We start from the raw sequence: 17,558 nt of genomic DNA, 5'->3' as shown, positions 1-17,558 counted from the left end.
TTTCCATTAACACTGGACTGCTATGTGATGTCTACAGTATTCCTCTACGCTTGCACTCGCTATGATGTCCTGAACCATTCAGAATGAAGTCTGATAACGGTCGAATATGAAAAAAATTAATAAAAATTAAGAGGAAAACAAAAAAAATCAGAATAGAGCATGATTGTAGCCCAAATCTCATCTTTGCAGTAACTGCACAATTATTCATGTAAAGCTTCACTTATCCTGCCTAAGATTTTCATAGTTTAAAGCCTATTTTAAATTCGTTTAAAATTTGAGGAGAAATGATCAAAATAACAATAGCAGTTATTTCTGCAGTGGGCATGGATAGATGGACAGATGGATGTTTCCATAATGTTTTCCTTTCAAGACGTATCAAGACATTCTGATGAAATTCCATGGTTCTAGCTTGCATAGAAGCCGTGCTCTTAAATCATGAATGAACCTTGAATCTGTACATCCACCTCAATAATATAAGCTCAAAATTTAATCCAAATTACAGTCAACAGTAGCTTTCTCACCACATAGTCACAGAAGAGAATTAGGGCTCCCCTGCGTACGATCTCCCTGTTGACCATCGCTAGCCGGGACTCTGGCTTTTCTTCTTCACCTTCCCCAGAGGAATGTGGACTTAACAGCTTAGAGCATGAGAGGCTATGCCCCCTGAAAAGAAGGATGGAAGAAGGGACAGACAGAAAGAGGTCGGATGGAAATCATCTCTTAATAAATTTACATAAAAGAACTGCAAGAGAACTAGCATCACTTCTGTTCATTTCTAGAAAATGTATGTGAAAGAATTTTAGAAATCAAAGTATGTCTTCTAGTTTCTTCTCACCTGGGTGTCTGATGAACCTCGGTCCACCATGAATAGTTTGTGTAGTTGATAATGAGGAGAACCTGGCACCACAACAGCACCAAAGGCGGATGGGTGGTGACGAGACTCTGGAACATGCAATTGAGTCCTTCTAAAGGGTAGTAGAGACCGGTCTCCGAACCGGCCTCGCCCTTCAGGAGACGACTGGCTGCAGCTGTGATCCTGCGAAACATTCCTGTTCATACAAAAGTTAAAGCCTACTTTCTAAATTTTATTTTGGAAACTTGAGATAAATCATTTTTAAATTGCAAAATTTCTGAGTAAAAGTAGAAGAGCATGCGCTGACCGCTTTTAAAGACGTGTATGAGACACATGAGCAACGTTCCCAGCTGCTGGCAGTAAAAGGTGTGCTGCTGCTCGGTGATGTCCACTTTAATCCGTCTGCTGGAGATATCGTCCAGTAACACTCCCACTAGCTGAAGAAGGAACCTAGAGGGAGATATTGAAAAAGATATTTAATAAACTTGTATGAAATAGCCAAAGGAGTTTGTGTATTACCCCACCATACCACCCTACACACCTTGCAAAGGTTTCTTCAGGTGGAACCTTCTGTGGGTCTCCGTTGGCTTCCTGGTTGCAGCCCGTTTCAGCAGCGGGTGGGTCACTGGAGGAGGGGCTCTGCTGATGCAGGCGACGAATCGTGTAGCAGGAGAGGAGGTGTGGAGAGAGAGACAGCTCATGGACCCGGGACAGGACAATGTCCTCAGTGGACTGGGACACTAATACTCTAAGCACGGCCAGGATTCCGGAAACCCACAGCTGGACAGTAGCGACGGATGCCTAGAGGTGTTAAAAAAAGCTCTATTTACTCATTAATTACTAAACTGACTGTTGTGCAGATATTGCTAACAATGAAGTGACAGCCGCAGCATTTAACACCAGATTTCTCTGACCTAACAGATCAATAGCTTCAACTCTTTATGAAAAAGTTTTCTATGAAGTTTAGGAGAGTGATCATGCGATTCTTTTTTAAGCAGTGTTCCAGAAGCACATTCATAAGGTCAGACACTGATTTTGGACAAGAGTCTGATTTTATGATCTAGACTGATTTGCCTACCAGTTATCAGTTATAACTTAGTTTAGTGATTCCATTTTACAGTTTGGGGACAAATCTTTCTGCTGTCTCTCTGCAGCAAACATTTGAAGCCAGATTGTTTTCATAAGAACTGAAAAATCTAAACTGGTTCAATGAATAGATGTAACGTAACCTGCCAATCTGTGCTGGAGACTCATTAGCGACTGACCAATCAGTGATCAGCATCTGCCCCGAACTAAGAGCAGCAGCTTCTCTCTCTCTGGCAACATGGATCCAATCTTTCATTAGGAAGGCATAATTAATATTTTATTAAAAAGATATCTAATAAAAGGCTAGATGTAAGTGAGGAAAGTTGCTGCCTTAAAAAAACTTAAGGCAGAAAATTCTTTGCCTGAACATTTGCTGATCAGCCAAAATGCCCCATGAAAAGCTTAAGGTATGTTGCTGTTAAAACAATCTGGTTCAGTTTGGTTTACACTGACTCACTTTTCTGTGAATACGGGATGATCTTGCAGTTGTCAAACAGAGATGCTAAAAAGAAGATGTCTCCACTGTTCTTTGTGGCTTCCTTTAAAGCGCTTGTTTTGGTTTTGCACTCTTCTTTGTGGTGTAAGGTTTGGATGGCTCCTCAGCAAGTAAAATTCGTCCAATGAGGTTCTCTATACCCTGTTAATGACCAAATCTAAAGGCCAAATCATCGCTAAAGGTCTGTAGCTACTGGATCCCCTTCACCTTTTGAATTTGAGGCCAAGTTGCTGTTATTCCCAATCATTTCTGATACAAAGAAGAGTTAACGATAGAATAATGAGTAGTGAGGACATTTTAGGACTTAATTTATAACCAAGTTAGCATCTTATCAGAAAAGCATGCTGGGAATCATTATGCTCACAAAAGCAACCCCTTCTTTCAGAAATGTTTGTGAAGCTTTTTGAACTATTAGGTACAGAGGTGACTGAATGAAATAGGTAAAGAATACATCCTACAGTACAGTAAGAATAGAGGCGGAGTCTCACCATGGTGACAGGGATAGTAAACATGCTCTTGAGCAACATGTCAACAGGTCTGAGAGAGGAGGGGGCCACAGTCTCAAACAGAGTGTTTAACACACCTAACGCCTCTGGAGAGTCCAGGAGCATCTGTCACATGATAGAGAAAAGACGAACAGGGAGTTAAAGAAATAAAACAGAGTTTGGGTATTAAAAGAGATGACTGCTTTGGTCTTCAACAACCTGCTGCTTTGCAATCATAGGAAGGATAACATCTGCGATCTGCCTCGACAGTCTCTTCCACTTGTCCTCGTTTTCTTTGTGACACTGCTGCAGAACAAGGATAAACATCTCCAGCACCTAAAACAGAAGGCCCAGGCACGTTAAGGTAGGGAAACAAACTTAGGATACCCCCTAACATTAGCCTGTTGTCGCCTCCGTCCGTACCTGATGGTACTGTACAAGTCTGAGAAGCATGGACACCACCACTTCCTTCTGGGTCTCCAGCTCTTTGCCTGCATCTGCTTTGTTTGAGCCTCTCAACACAAAAAGGTCATAAACTATGGGCTGCAAGGCAGGAATGGCTGGAGGAAAATAAATAAATATATCCTGATTAGTTAACAGATTAGTTACACCGATCAAAAATACAAACAAAGAAAATTGTGGAAGTGTTCTGCTCACCATGGGTGACGGCTTTCCTGCCGCTTGCCATGATGCCGTCACACAGCTGGATGATCTTTGGGATGCTGATAATCTGCTTGGAGTGGTATCGTTCATAAGACAGCAGCACCAGGAAAAAGAAGATGTTGGGAATGATGGCTTCAGAATCCCTGCACAGGAGGACAAACGTTTATATCCACTCAAATGAAAGGTTTTGATCTTTAGGGGGGGGAGACAAACATACCTGAACTGCCCCACTTCAATATACTCAAACTGCTTTAGGACGAAGCCTATGAACACCTGCAACATAAAAAAAAAAAACATTGTTTCAGCAGGTTACACAATGTTTATAGATGGGTATATTTAAAGGAAAGGTGCATGCTTTTAACCTGATCCGAGTCCAGCAGGCAGTAGTTGACTCTGAGCTGCACCAGCTGGGCCAGCAGGTCCAGCACCTGTCTCTGCAGGGCCACAGAGGTGCTGGTGGTGTACTGCTTCAAGGCTTTGATCACGAGCGGCTCAAACAGACGGATGTGGTTGTGAATGGCATTCTGAGGAGGAGAAAAAAAACAAAAAACTGTTAAATAAGCCAATTTAGGACACACTTATGTCTGAGTAAACATCTGAAAGTTAACGTAGTGAAAAAGCAGTGGATATGCACCTTGTCTCCCCGCTGACGTGTAGCATTTGCAATGTTAGATCTCAGTTGATTGGACGCTTTTTGCATCACGTCAAACCATCTAAACATTGAGAGAAAATGTGACCGAAATGTGAAAAAAAATCAAGGGCTGTCAGTGTTTTAATAAGGAAAGTATTTAGGATTTATTCTACTCCACTCACCCCGAGGCATCCTGCTCCTGTTCGGCCTGTACCATGTTGCGGAGGCTAGCATCAGCCAGCGCCTGCGTGAAGTGTGTATACGGAGCCATGAAGCAGTAGTGGTAGAGGCCAGGGCGCAGACTGGAGGAGCCAAGGCGGAGCGCTTTGCCCTGGGAGCGGCTGGGTCCGCTCAGCACGCTTTCATATTGGGAAGCCAGGTTGGTCCCAAACAGCGTCTTCAATAACTGAACAATAAATCGGGAATAAAATCTGCCTTTCAACCAAAACATCAACCAAATGAGTCTCTTTAACCTTCATCTAGAGCATGAAATACTTCTTCAAACTGATTTTTCTCCTCTTAAACAGTGTATGGAACCATCGCACAGGGAAACCAATGTCTTTACAGGCCCTGTCGGCAGGAACCAGCCTCACTCTGTGTGGAGCAGAACCGGATGTAGCACACTGCTCAGTGCTACAGCCATGAGGACTTCCACACATAGTTAATGTAAGAAAGCCAAATTTAAACGTAGATCACAAACCTGCTGCACACAAACTGTGGCCATGGTCGGTTCTCTGGAGAAACAGGACTTCAGGTAGCCAAGGATCTCCTCTACACACTAAAAAGACAAACAGATTGTCACTTTCTGTAAATAACATTAGTCTTATGCCAGTTCTGCCTTTAGTGAAACAAAGCATAATGTTATCTTCATAAGCAGTTAAAATAAAGATAGCCGTCTAAGGCAGGGGTCGGCAACCCACAGCTCTTTAGCGACCCCTTTGCAGCTCCCTGGAGCGTTTTCAAAAACTGTTTAATATGGTGTGCAGGAGGTCAAACATGCTGTAAACCATTTGTATAATAAATAAATGTAAACAAAAAATTTAACATTTCTGTCAATAAAAATTTGCGTCATAGCCATAGAGATCAGTGGCCTGCAACACACATTTCAGCGCAACGCGGTGCCAGGCAAACAAAGGTGTTTCTCGGACCCGCAAAGAGAAAAAAGAGAAGATACCTGATGACAACAAAGGATTTCAAAGAAGAATGTACCGAATCATTTACTTTCATTGTGTGGAAGGATTGCCTGCATGTTTGCTTTGTAACGAGAAGTTGTCAAAAAATAGAAAGAGTAATTTGGAAAGGTATTTCCAGGGAAGGCAAGCTAAATTTGCAGCTGGCAACAAAGTTGGGAGTTAGAGAAAAAGCAGGATTGCAGAACTTCTGGAGCAATTAGTGGAGAGAAAAGATAGATTTAAGAAGTGGATTGCATATCCAAAATCCACTACTGCTGCTAGTTCTTTTTCTAACTTCGCTCGGTGTTTCACTATGGCAGGGGTCTGCAACCTTTCATATCCAAAGAGCCGTTTTGCCCAGAGTCCGACCAAGTAAAAGTTGTTTAGAGCCGCAAAATATACCATGACTTTTTCTAGAAAACCTTTTTTTTTTGTATAGGAAATTAGTTGTTGCCATCTCAAACAATCAACAATTCGTGTATTTTTAATGTTAAAACATATAATTTTCGAGCTAATTCATAGAAAAATGTCTCTTAAAACATATTTCTGGTTCTTTTAATCTCATTCTTTTCCATCTTATAAAAAACACTAAAGCTATTGATACCGGTATATATTATAGTAAATTATTTTGCTCTTTATATACATTTTAGCTACTATTAAGAGCCGCTGGAGAGGCTCCAAAGAGCCATATGTGGCTCTGGAGCCGCAGGTTGCAGACCCCTGCACTATGGGAATCGCCTTGGCGTGACCAACTACGGAAGCTCCAATGACATCACGTCTGTCTGAGACAGACAGGTTGAGCCGTGTCCGTGGCTCCACCCACCAGCTAGATCACGGCCAACCTACCCGCCTCAACTCATTCTCGCTTTCTTCCCGTGTGAAGACTACAACTAAGCTCCCTCAGCGCGCTCAGGTTAGCTTGGACCTGTTTAACTGTTCTCAGGCGTTCCGTAAAGGAAAACGTCGCTGAACGCAGGACCAGGACAGGCCTGTACCGTGCTGAGTAAGCGCTTCGGCAGAAGCACTTTCTGGAACACAAACGCTGGGAGCGGTGACCGCGTAAAGGCGAGCTGTCCCTGTATCTACTCCGTTTTAATTAACGGAATAGAGAGCGCTTGTGTCAGCCGAGCTAACACGTAAAGGTGGGCTTGGTTTTTGGCTAGCAGTGTATCGCTAGCATAAGAGTCCGGTTAACGTGTTGTGGCGAACGGACTTTATATCAGTAAAGAGCTAACGTGTAGCGACGAGCTCCGTGTTTAACCACAGTCATGTCTGCGGCTCCTACCCCTGCCAAAGGTTCGGAACCGAAGGCTAAAGAGGTTGTATCCCGCCCGTGTCCAGCGTCATGCGGGGCATCTATCTCTGGGCGGGACCCTCATCCGATGTGTATAGCATGTATGGGCGCTAAGCACGCTCAGGCATCGCTGGCGGACCCTCAGGGATGCCAGCACTGTGCGTCGATACCGGAAAGGATCCTGGAGAGGCGGCTTAGGGTGGCTGTCGCTAACAGCCAGGACCCTTGCTTCTCCTCACCTGCAGCCGTTGCGGCGGCGGGTGAAAACCATCCGCCGCTAGCCTCTAAGAGCTGGGCGGACGTGATGGAAGAGGAGTACCCGTCCATGCCTCCTCTGTTTGAGGGCCTTATGGACAGTGGGAAACTCGAGGCAGACATCGACGAAACGGAGGGTGACGCTAACTCCGACCTCCTGGAACTGGAGGACATGGAGGAGGAGGAGGAGGACTCGACCTTCCCGGGTCATCACTCCAGGCCTCCAAGCGGGGCAGAAGTCACCTCCCCGGGGGATAGTGATCTGTACGATGTGTGCAGACGGGCGGCTTTAAAGCTGAACATCCCCTGGCCTGCAGCGCAGAATTCAGAAGGAGCAGAACGGGACCTGTACGACGGTAAAAGGCTTCCACCAGCTTTACCACCAGCAAAGCAACTTTTACCAGCCGTTCCCGCTTGCATGAGAGAAATGAGCCGTTTCTGGTCCAGCCCATTTAAGAGTAAGCTTCCCACCAAGGGCTTCTCTAAGCTGGAGATACAGGGCATGGGTGAGCTGGGGCTGGCCGAACCCCCAGCTGTAGAGCCTTCAGTGGCTTACCACCTCCACCCTAACCGCAGATCGGTTTCAGCATCCTCAAACATCTCGCTCCCAGGTAAAATGGACCGCCTCACAGCCTCCATTTACCAAAGGATGTACAGATATGCGGGTCAGTCAGTGTGCTCACTTAACGCGGTTACACTGCTGTCTGCGTACCAAGGTGAAATCTTGGAGGAGATGGGGCGTCAACTGGACTCGGGGACACCTAACCCCAGTCTATGGGATGAGATCTGTGTGGTGAACGATCTCATCTTGCGCTCCTCTAGAGGTGCTGTTCAAGGTTGTGGTCGGGTCATGGGTCTGGCTGTCTCAGGGGAAAGAGGCCTATGGTTAAACCTGTCAGGCCTGAGTGATTCCCAGAAGGCCGAGATCATGGATGCGCCCTATGACCCGACAAAAGGTCTATTTGGCCCCTCCTTGGAGAAGATGAGGGAGACGAGTAACCTCAGAAAACAGGAGGGAGAGGCTTTTAACCTTTGTTTGCCTCGTAAGCCCAGCCAAACCCCCCCACAGGGACCCAGACCTGGGTTTGCGGCTGCTGCAGTGAGAGTACGGCAAGGTGGAGCCAAGCCTTCAAGGAGACCTGCCACACAATCCACCCAGCAAAGCAAAGCGGAGAACCCAAGACCATGGGGGAAGCACTCTTTTGCAGCGGCCGCTGCAAAAAATCGTCCATCCCACCCTGGGGAGAGCAAGAAAAAGCGGGCAACCTAACCCCACTGTTAACCATCTCCCCTCTGAAGAGAAGGTTTCCAGGCACCAGGGCAAACTTCTCTGTCCAGGATTCAGATGCTCCTGTAGTTCCCAGTTCACCAGGAGGCATGTTAAATTCTCCCTCTCACGTTCAGAGAGAAGACATTTTGGGGTGGAGGACACAGTGTCACAAAACACTCCACAGCACGTTATCAGTGTCACCAAGCACTCAGCTGTGCCCCATGTTACAAAGTGTTGTTCAGGGGGAATTAGAGAAAATAAATACAGCTTTTCTGCAGCCAGGCATGTTGCCAAGGGCAGAAAGCCCCCCACAAAAAAGAAAAAAATTAACACAAATGGCTCTCTGCCACTCCCCTCTGCGCCCAGCAGAGGGAGCTCGCGCTCTGTACAACAGAGCCGAGCGCAGCAGTGCAGAGGGGATGACGTCACTCAGCAGCGACGCTTCTCCTCTCTCTGCTCGGGCAGATCAGTGGCGCGCATGCGCTGTCTCTCCATGGGTTTTGCATACAATCTCCAAGGGTTACAGACTGCAGTTTGCCACGAGACCTCCGAGATTCAACGGAGTGCTCTCCTCGGTTGCCACCGGGGATTCAGCTCACGTCCTGAAAGACGAAATAGCATCCCTGTTAGAGAAAAAAGCGATCAGAGTTGTACCGGACGAGGAGGTTCGTCAGAGCTTCTACTCGCGCTATTTTCTCATTCCAAAGAAAGACGGCGTATCACTACGCCCCATTCTGGACCTGCGTGTGTTAAACAGACACTTACGCAGATATACATTCAGGATGCTCACACACAAAGCACTGTGCCGTTCCATCCGTCCGGGGGATTGGTTTGTAACCATCGACCTCGCGGACGCCTATTTTCACATCTCCATTTACCCCCCACACAGAAAGTTTCTCAGGTTCGCTTATCAGAGCGCAGCCTACGAGTTTCAGACCATCCCGTTCGGGCTGTCATTAGCCCCGAGGGTGTTCAGCAAGTGTGTGGAGGCGGCGCTGTCCCCTCTGAGGACGCGCGGGATCAGAATATTTTCGTACATAGACGATTATCTAATCTGCTCTCGGTCAAGCGAGCAGGCAGTCAGCGACTCCCTGGCAGTGATCAACCACCTCATCAACCTCGGGTTCAGGATAAATCAAGCCAAAAGTCGCCTGACTCCCGTGCAATGCACGGAGTATTTGGGTCTCAAAATAAACTCCCTCTCTTATCGTGTCACACTATCAGAGGGGAGAATCCTGTCATTCACCCAGTGCATGACGCGTTTTCAGTTGGGAAACGTCGTTACATTCAGACTGTGCCTGCGGCTCCTCGGCCTTATGGCATCCGTGATTTCAGTGGTCCATCTGGGGCTTCTGATGATGAGGGACTTTCAGCGGTGGGTCGCCTCGCTGCGACTCTGTCCCCGCCGTCATCTGTGCCGCAGAGTAAAAGTGACACAGACATGCGTGGCGGCTCTTCAGCCCTGGAGAGACCCGACGGTTCTCACGTCGGGCGTCCCGCTGGGGACCGTAGCATCCAGGGTTACCATGACAACCGATGCTTCCCTGACAGGTTGGGGCGCAACTATGATGGGCAGAGCGGTGAATGGCATATGGTCGCCGAGAATGAGGCGGCTTCACATCAACATGCTGGAACTGCACGCAGTGTTCCTAGCTCTGAAGCACTTCATGCCATATGTGATGGGTCGCCACGTCTTGGTAAAGACCGACAACTCCACTGTGGTGGCTTATATCAACCGTCAGGGCGGCACCAGGTCCCTGCAGTTACACAGACTGGCCAGGGACATAATTATGTGGAGCAGCACCAGAGTTCTGTCGCTCAGAGCAACGCACGTAGCGGGAATTCTGAACAGAGGGGCCGATCTTTTATCCAGAGGGAACCCTCTCTATGGGGAATGGAAGCTGCATCCACAGGTGGTGGAGCAGATCTGGCAGAGATACGGACGGGCTGCCGTAGATCTCTTCGCCTCATGGGAAAACACTCATTGCCCGCTGTTTTTCTCCCTGTCAGACCCAGACGCTCCACTGGGTATGGACGCGCTGGCGCACCCATGGCCAGACGCGTTGCTTTACGCTTTCCCTCCTCTCAGCCTGATATCCCCAACTCTAGTCAGAGTGAGGGAACAGGGGCTGTCTTTGATTCTGGTGGCTCCCTGGTGGCCATCGAAGCCCTGGGTGGCAGAGATAATCCAAGTCCTGTCAGCCGAACCATGGCCCCTCCCCGTTCGAAGGGACCTGCTGTCTCAGGCTCAAGGGGAGATTTATCATCCACACCCAGATCACCTGGCTCTCTGGGCCTGGCCCGTGAAAGGTGGAATTTAAATGCAACAGGCCTCCCCCCAGAGGTGATCGACACCATACAGAATGCTAGGGCTTCTTCTACTCGCTATCTTTACAGTGGTAAATGGCGAGTGTTTGAGGAATGGTGTGAGGAAAAACAGACCATTCCTTTTCAGTGTTCAGTGGGGGACGTGCTCTGCTTTCTGCAGAGCTTGTTGGAGAAGGGTAAGGCTTTTTCAACAATTAAGGTTTATTTAGCCGCAATCTCTGCTTGTCATGTAGGGTTTGGTGATAAACCTGTGGGGAAGCACCCCTTAGTGTGTCGTTTTATGAGAGGGGCCCGACGTAAGTTACCAGTTTCTAAGCCTCTGGTGCCATTATGGGATCTCTCTCTGGTGTTGGATGCCCTCTGTCATCACCCATTTGAACCTTTGGAGGGTGTTGGCTTAAAGGTCCTTTCATTGAAAACTGCCCTGCTCTTAGCGTTGGCTACGGCTAAGAGGGTGAGTGAGTTGCATGCACTTTCAATTAGTCCGGCCTGTTTACAGTGGGCACCCGGGCTCTCTAAGGTGTGCTTGAGACCCAACCCGGCTTTTGTGCCGAAGGTGTTGGATTCAGCATATAGGTGTTCGATGGTGGAATTGCTGGCATTCCATCCAGCCCCTTTCTCTTCAGCAGAGGAGCAGAAGCTTCATTGCTTATGTCCAGTGAGAGCTTTAAGAGTTTATGTGGACAGGACAGCCTGTTTTAGAAGAGCTGACCCTCTGTTTGTATCCTGGGCTACTGCTCATAAGGGCAAACCTGTCTCCCGCCAAAGATTAGCACACTGGGTTGTGGAGGCTATATCTCTGGCATATAGGTGCGCAGGATCAGAGCCCCCTAAAGGGGTGAGGGCCCATTCTACCAGAAGCATGGCCACCTCTTGCGCTTTGTTCCGTGGTGTGTCAGTTCAGGACATCTGTGCTGCAGCCAGTTGGGCTACGCCGCACACATTTGTGAGGTTTTACAGGCTGGATGTGGCCCGGCCATCGCTAGCACACTCAGTGCTTGGAGTAGGGATGTTAGGGTCCAACTGAGACCTGGGTTGTGATTCCTATCATATATGGCTTCGGGATCATCATGCAATCCGGGAGTGGGCCATATCTCCCATAGTGAAACACCGAGCGAAGTTAGAAAAAGAACGTTGGGTTACTTAATGTAATCCCTGGTTCTTTGATAACAGAGTGAGATGTTTCACCAACACATCCCTTCTTGCATGGGCACGGAAAGAAACCTGCCTAGAATGAGTTGAGGCGGGTAGGTTGGCCGTGATCTAGCTGGTGGGTGGAGCCACGAACACGGCTCAACCTGTCTGTCTCAGACAGACGTGATGTCATTGGAGCTTCCGTAGTTGGTCACGCCAAGGCGATTCCCATAGTGAAACACCTCACTCTGTTATCAAAGAACCAGGGATTACGTTAAGTAACCCAACGTTTTGTTGCAGGGATGGAAAACCGCTCATAGATCGAACAGGTAGCGCTCTGATGTAGGGATGTCAGTTTTCTTAAATGTTTTTCCTCAAATCCTCGAAATAAAAATAGAGGATGTGGGATTTCGGGGTTAGAGAGCTCTGCTCTGATGGATGTCAGTTCCTATTTGGTTCCTCATGACTCCATCCACTCCTCCAAATAGAAACAAGTCCACCATAGAAAGATTCCTTTATCGTGTTTCTATAATTTCATCAATGCAACAAAACCTTAACCGTGGGGTGAACGGCGGTGAAGCAGGGCACAGTGAATTGCCCACGGTAAGAGCGCTCACATCTTTTCTCTCACCTCATGCTGCTATGTGACATTTGCTCCAAGAACGACATTTAATCATGAATGCTTATTATATATTTAAGCCCAAATAGTCATTTTTTTGTGAGCTAAAATGCTTACAGCCCATGTTGCCATATGAGGCCTATATAGGAATTTTAGATTTTTGCAGCTCCAGACGGATTTGTTTTTTGGGTCCAATATGGCTCTTTGGGCAGTTTGGATTGCCGGCCCCTGATCTAAGGTGACAGTCCCCACCTTTCCGATGTCATGAAGTGTGGCCAGCTCCAGCAATTGAGACAAAACATCCAAGGCAGCATGTAGAAAACCTCCAAACTTCTCCTGGTTACTGTAAAGATCCAAAGTCACCTGGAGGAAAGGGAAGCCCATTTTAACAACCTCTGCAGCCCATCAAAAAAAGTGCGGAGGAAACAGGGAATTCATTCTGACCCTATAGTTGGCATGTGTGGCTTTCAGTACATCGTAGAGCTTCAGGTAGGGAGGAAGGTGGTAGAAGCTGCCCAGGGTGATCGATTTATTCACTGCTGCTGATGCTGTGCTGTCCGTTTGCCTGCCTGCTTAAAAATAACAGCAAATATTATTATTGTTTTACATGTTTAAAAGTAAAAGATTAAATGTGAGTGAGTGCAGACTGACCTGTGTTGATTTCGTTGCTCTTCTTTGGGCTCATGGGGGCAGTGTTTGGCTCAGCCGTCTCCTTCTCCTTCCCTTTCCTGCGGATGGGACTGAGGGACGGGGTGTTACTCAGTGACGGCAGCGCAGCCTAGAGAAATAAATAAGAAAAAGGTCAAGAAATTCCACACTTTTCCAAACTAATGATTTCAGATTTTTGTATAAAATGTTTGATCTTTTTTCTTAATATATACACTCCACAGGTCATGAAACAACAAGATGGTTGTGGTGCATAAAGTATGCTTGCTGAGACTGAAAGCATTTAGTTTGTTTAAATGAATAAAAACAAGTGCATGAAAAAAAACATTCTACGATTACATTATTTTTCTTTTTCACCTTTATTTCTTGTATGGCTTAATTTAGAATAAAGCATCACTGTGTAACTTTTAGCCACAAGGTGACCCAGGCAGCTAAATTAAAGGTTTAGTCCCCTGGCTGCGCTGCACTGAGCAAAATTAAACATCCTCCCTTCAAAGCTTTGGAATCTGATAGCAGACAACTCAGGGCCAGCAGATTGGAGGTCATGGAGTTACTTGTGAAAACATGGAAACATTCACCCTTCTAGATTAGAATCAGGGAGGCGTTACATTGATTTTAGGCCTTAAAAAAAAAAAAACTTTTAGCTAAGTTGGCTCTCCAGGTTAGGAGAAGCTCAGATTGCTGAGAAGTGTCATTTTCAGTGTTGGACGTTTTACTTAAAGAGTTACTAGTTATAGTTAATAGTTACTACTCCTAAAAAGAAACTCAGTTAGTAACTCAGCTACTGCAGTTAATTGTTATGATCCAATCTGTCGAAGAATACGATTAATAAATTAGATAATTAATTTCAAATTTAAATCTGAAAACTAATCTGCACTATTTCGACACTTGTGGATTGACTGCCTGTTAAATTTGGCCTCACTGCAGCTATAAAAGAAAGATAATTAAACCCAGCAGCTTAGTTATTCTTCATGAGCTTGCCTTCACTGCTGGTCCTGGTGGCGTGTCGTCCAGCACGTGGGCGCAGATGTTGAGAACCTTTAGCAGATGAGAAAACAGCTGTTCCACCATGGCCACCAGGGAGCGCTCTGACAGCGCCGCCCAGGGTTCCTCTATTTTATTTGGGCCTGGGTTGGGGTTCCCAGAACTTCCTTCCTCCTCTCCAGCCCAGGGGTTGCGTAAGCATTTAGGAGCCACCGCTGAGAACATTAGCATCAAAGTTTAGTTTCTCTTAATCGGGATGATAAAGTAAAGAGTGCGACAGAATTTAAAATTAACCTTAACAAATGAATCTGAAATTTCTCACCGGCAAGCAGATTGCCACAGAGCAAAAGTGCATCTTGGTGTGCAGAGAGATCCAGAGGAAACCACGCAGAAGACAGCAAGGAGAGCACCATGTTGGCCACTCCTACAGTCAGTGTCCTCCGCTCAGAGTCCCCTGCAGATGAGGGGGGTGCTGAGGAGGCTGGAGCACTGCTGCTCTGAGACAAGCTGCAATAACAAGAAAATCTAAGTCTAATCTGACATATAAAAAAAATCTAGAAAAAAATCAGAACAAATCTAAGCCTCAGACCTCAGGGTTCTGCCTCTGCTGCGGCTCAGGCTAGAGCGAGAGGAAAAGTTGCTGCTGGAGCTAACGTAGCCACAGTGCCAGCCTGTGCTCCAAGAACCAACAGGAAAATGTGACGCCAGGAGGCACAAGGCCTCACAGCAGCCAAACTGCAGAGAAAGAAGGAACATATTTCCGTTGGTTAAGGGAAACACCATCAGATCAGAAGGAAGGGTCTCCTGAAGACTTACGGTTAACGCTCTGGAGGTAGAAGATGTGAAAGCATGGGAGACTGCAGTAACAACTCTGGACAAGTTGTTTTCCAAGGTGACGTCAGACACTGAGTTAGAGAAGCTGTAGCCCCGATATGTCCTTTAGGAAAGGGAACAGATAGGTTTTGAAACAAGGTTTAACAAAACAGTTTTCCATCACTTCTCCAATAGCTTTAAACTGTAATAAAAGGTTCTATTTTATCTATTTTTGCTGTTTTGTTTTACTTTCTCTATTTTCATGCAATCTTTCCTGTCTGTCTCTCTCTCCCCCTTTTTTCCTATCCTCTCTTTCTCTCTCACCTCCCTTTCCGTCTCCATTGTATGCAAATTCCCTCCCCAAATCATTTTTTTATAAAGTTTAATATAATAGTTAAGTATCAAGCGGAACCTTATAGTAACACTCATACTGGTCTGCTTGGGAAAGCAAAGCTGTAGGGCTATCATTTAGCTCCGGGACATCTATTCCCAGAGCCATACTGGCAAAATAGGACACAAAGAAATTTAAAAAAGTCTTATCAAACTAGGAGCAATTTTAATTCTTTTACAAGAACTTTTATTCAACATTTGCTTTAAAACAGCAGCAAGCAATCAAGTTCCTTAGACCTGTCCAAGTGGATTACAATCCAAGGTAAACATGCAAGTATGGGACTTTTAGAACATTTTGATTTATTTTTTCATACAAAAGAAGCAACCTGCATTTCTACAAGTTAAGAGCAATATCTCTGTCTGGGATAAAATATGTCCTACCCTGATAGCATAATCTAAATCATAGATCAGATCAAACCGATGAATATTCAGAACCTGAAAAATCGGATCCTTTTCCAATGTTTGAATCTACTGTGCTTAGTGCTCCCAAGTTTTTCTAAGATCTTTCCTCTTTAAACCAGAGCATCTGTGGAACTCTGTTTCAACATTTTGTTTTACACAACTAAAAATCACAGTTTATTTTAAGACATATCAACAATAGGTTAACAGCTAATCATTTTACTCCTACTGTAAATTAAGAAGGAACTGTTAGGGAAGGTTGATAATCACCAGCTGAGCCAGTTTCCCTCTTTTAGCTTAAATAAACATTTTGGAAGTTTTTACTATCTTTATAATAGCCTTTTTATTTGACCCTTAACAACTAAAACATTGTTTAATGAACAGACCGAGACCTCAGTAGTTCAGCACCAATGCATCTAAGAGCCTGAAGCCTATTTTCTTTAATTTGCTTCAGGTCAGAAGTTCCCACACCGTTCAGCAGATGTGACGTCAAGCACGTACATCTTAAATGGGTCCGACCTGGCAAACAATCGAAGCTTTATATTCAAGATGGATTTTTTGAGCTATGAAAACGAGCAGAAGAGTGCTGCAGTTCTGCGTTTCGGCCACAGGTGGCATTATCATTCAAAAACTCAGTAATGCCTCTTTAAACTCCAACAAACTTGAAAAGCCTGAGATCATCCTTCAATTTCTTTTCTTTTTTTATAGAAGTACCTTGTGATCGTGCTGACTGTGAACTGAGAGGGGGGTTGTGTCTCATGCATAAGTAGCTGCAGGTAGACTGAGCTCTGGTCCCGTGCAATCGCCACCACTGGGTCTACCTGGCCTTGGTCGCAGTCAAAGAACAATCGTGGAACTAGTCTGGAAGAGAGAGGCGCAGCGGAAAAGGAATTCTGTTTTAATATCTTGGGTTATAGAACAAGCCGTTGCTGTGATGATCTTTGGTGTAATCTTGTAGTTCAATGATGTACTGTGTGGGGAACCAGTATACCTGCTGACAGCAGAGGCTGCTACGTGTCGCACTCTAGGATCGTCGTCTCCCAACAGATGTATGACCACATCATTTAGGACCCTGTCCTGGATCCGCAGGCGCTAATTCCGACAAAACAGGAATAAAATATCTAAATAGTACACTCACTTTCACACAGAGAAAAAGAAAATTGTTAATAGCTTACCCCAGTGTAGTGATGATCTCCTTTGTGTAAAGTTTCCGTTTTCCTCTCCAAGAAATTGATCAATCTAAACCAAAATAAAGTAAGGTAGAAGCTAAAACTCATGCAAACCATCTAATGTATTTTTTTTCCTTTTTTCTAAACAGCATATAGAATGAATCCTACCTGAAGTCTAACTCAGAAAGAGTCTCCAGGAGCTCAGTGCGAACAAGCCAGTAGGAAGAGTCCCGCAGAGCAAAGAGGTCTATCACCAGCTGCAGGCCGAGCTCGCTCAGTGTACTGCTGCACAGCGTCATGATGCAGTGCTGAAACACACAAGCATAGATGGGATTCAGTAACTCCACCCAAATCACCTAGTTAACACTCCTGCAGGCTCAACCTACCCTGACTGCAGCACAAGCCATCTTGCAGGTGACAGAGGACTCATCTTTTAAAGCTTTTTGAAGCAAAGGCACCAAATCCACCAGGGACAGGGGGTTACCTACAGGACAGAGACTCCATGATTTATATTCAGGCTTTCCTCATGTTAGCAGGATGTTCAGCACCCAAAAACACAAACCTGTTGCACTTTGCACACTGGCCAGCCAAGTGTGTATGTTGTAACGTGTTTTGGTAAGCGCGGCTTGGATGATGGCACCACAGAGAATGGCTGTGGCGCCTCTGATCTGAGGGTCTCCGTGTGCAATAAGACCCAGAACGTCACTGACGTACTGCTGCTCTGCAATTGAACACACAAAAACAGAGTCAAGTGAGAACCTACCAGAAAGATTAATGCATCATCCTCTGCATCATGTGATGTTTATTTGGCCTGGGAAATTAGTTGCATTACAATTACAATTTAAAGAGAA

General features: G+C 45.9%; 1 protein-coding gene and 1 non-coding gene across 10 annotated transcripts in view; both read right to left on the bottom strand.

Moving 5' to 3' along the window:
- The window catches only part of htt (huntingtin), a 72,108-nt gene that overhangs the window by 24,143 nt on the left and 30,407 nt on the right, over positions 1 to 17,558 (bottom strand). For 5 of the 9 annotated variants that reach the window (XM_038307328.1, XM_038307334.1, XM_038307335.1 and 2 more), the window contains 26 exons: positions 17,270 to 17,428; positions 17,094 to 17,191; positions 16,876 to 17,015; positions 16,714 to 16,777; positions 16,530 to 16,630; positions 16,253 to 16,399; positions 14,753 to 14,873; positions 14,526 to 14,671; positions 14,259 to 14,443; positions 13,934 to 14,151; positions 12,938 to 13,064; positions 12,731 to 12,858; positions 12,539 to 12,649; positions 4,915 to 4,992; positions 4,397 to 4,620; positions 4,218 to 4,296; positions 3,946 to 4,107; positions 3,801 to 3,856; positions 3,578 to 3,726; positions 3,344 to 3,480; positions 3,140 to 3,256; positions 2,924 to 3,046; positions 1,395 to 1,654; positions 1,161 to 1,303; positions 836 to 1,049; positions 522 to 663 (listed from right to left, as the gene is read on the bottom strand). In XM_038307328.1, the coding sequence (XP_038163256.1) occupies positions 522 to 663; positions 836 to 1,049; positions 1,161 to 1,303; positions 1,395 to 1,654; positions 2,924 to 3,046; positions 3,140 to 3,256; positions 3,344 to 3,480; positions 3,578 to 3,726; positions 3,801 to 3,856; positions 3,946 to 4,107; positions 4,218 to 4,296; positions 4,397 to 4,620; positions 4,915 to 4,992; positions 12,539 to 12,649; positions 12,731 to 12,858; positions 12,938 to 13,064; positions 13,934 to 14,151; positions 14,259 to 14,443; positions 14,526 to 14,671; positions 14,753 to 14,873; positions 16,253 to 16,399; positions 16,530 to 16,630; positions 16,714 to 16,777; positions 16,876 to 17,015; positions 17,094 to 17,191; positions 17,270 to 17,428 (3,629 nt within the window). The remainder of the gene's footprint in view (positions 1 to 521; positions 664 to 835; positions 1,050 to 1,160; positions 1,304 to 1,394; positions 1,655 to 2,923; positions 3,047 to 3,139; positions 3,257 to 3,343; positions 3,481 to 3,577; positions 3,727 to 3,800; positions 3,857 to 3,945; positions 4,108 to 4,217; positions 4,297 to 4,396; positions 4,621 to 4,914; positions 4,993 to 12,538; positions 12,650 to 12,730; positions 12,859 to 12,937; positions 13,065 to 13,933; positions 14,152 to 14,258; positions 14,444 to 14,525; positions 14,672 to 14,752; positions 14,874 to 16,252; positions 16,400 to 16,529; positions 16,631 to 16,713; positions 16,778 to 16,875; positions 17,016 to 17,093; positions 17,192 to 17,269; positions 17,429 to 17,558) is intronic. The other 4 variants (XM_038307332.1, XM_038307337.1, XM_038307331.1 and 1 more) reach the window with 1 other exon arrangement.
- On the bottom strand, positions 4,740 to 4,869 carry LOC119798016. Its single transcript, XR_005282651.1, has one exon.

This window comes from Cyprinodon tularosa, unplaced genomic scaffold (genome assembly GCF_016077235.1).
Source record: "Cyprinodon tularosa strain WSP-4 unplaced genomic scaffold, ASM1607723v1 ctg607, whole genome shotgun sequence".
Classification (NCBI taxonomy): domain Eukaryota; kingdom Metazoa; phylum Chordata; class Actinopteri; order Cyprinodontiformes; family Cyprinodontidae; genus Cyprinodon; species Cyprinodon tularosa.
The sequence above is the reverse complement of the archived record's forward strand: the minus strand, read 5'-3'. Positions and strand labels throughout refer to the sequence as shown.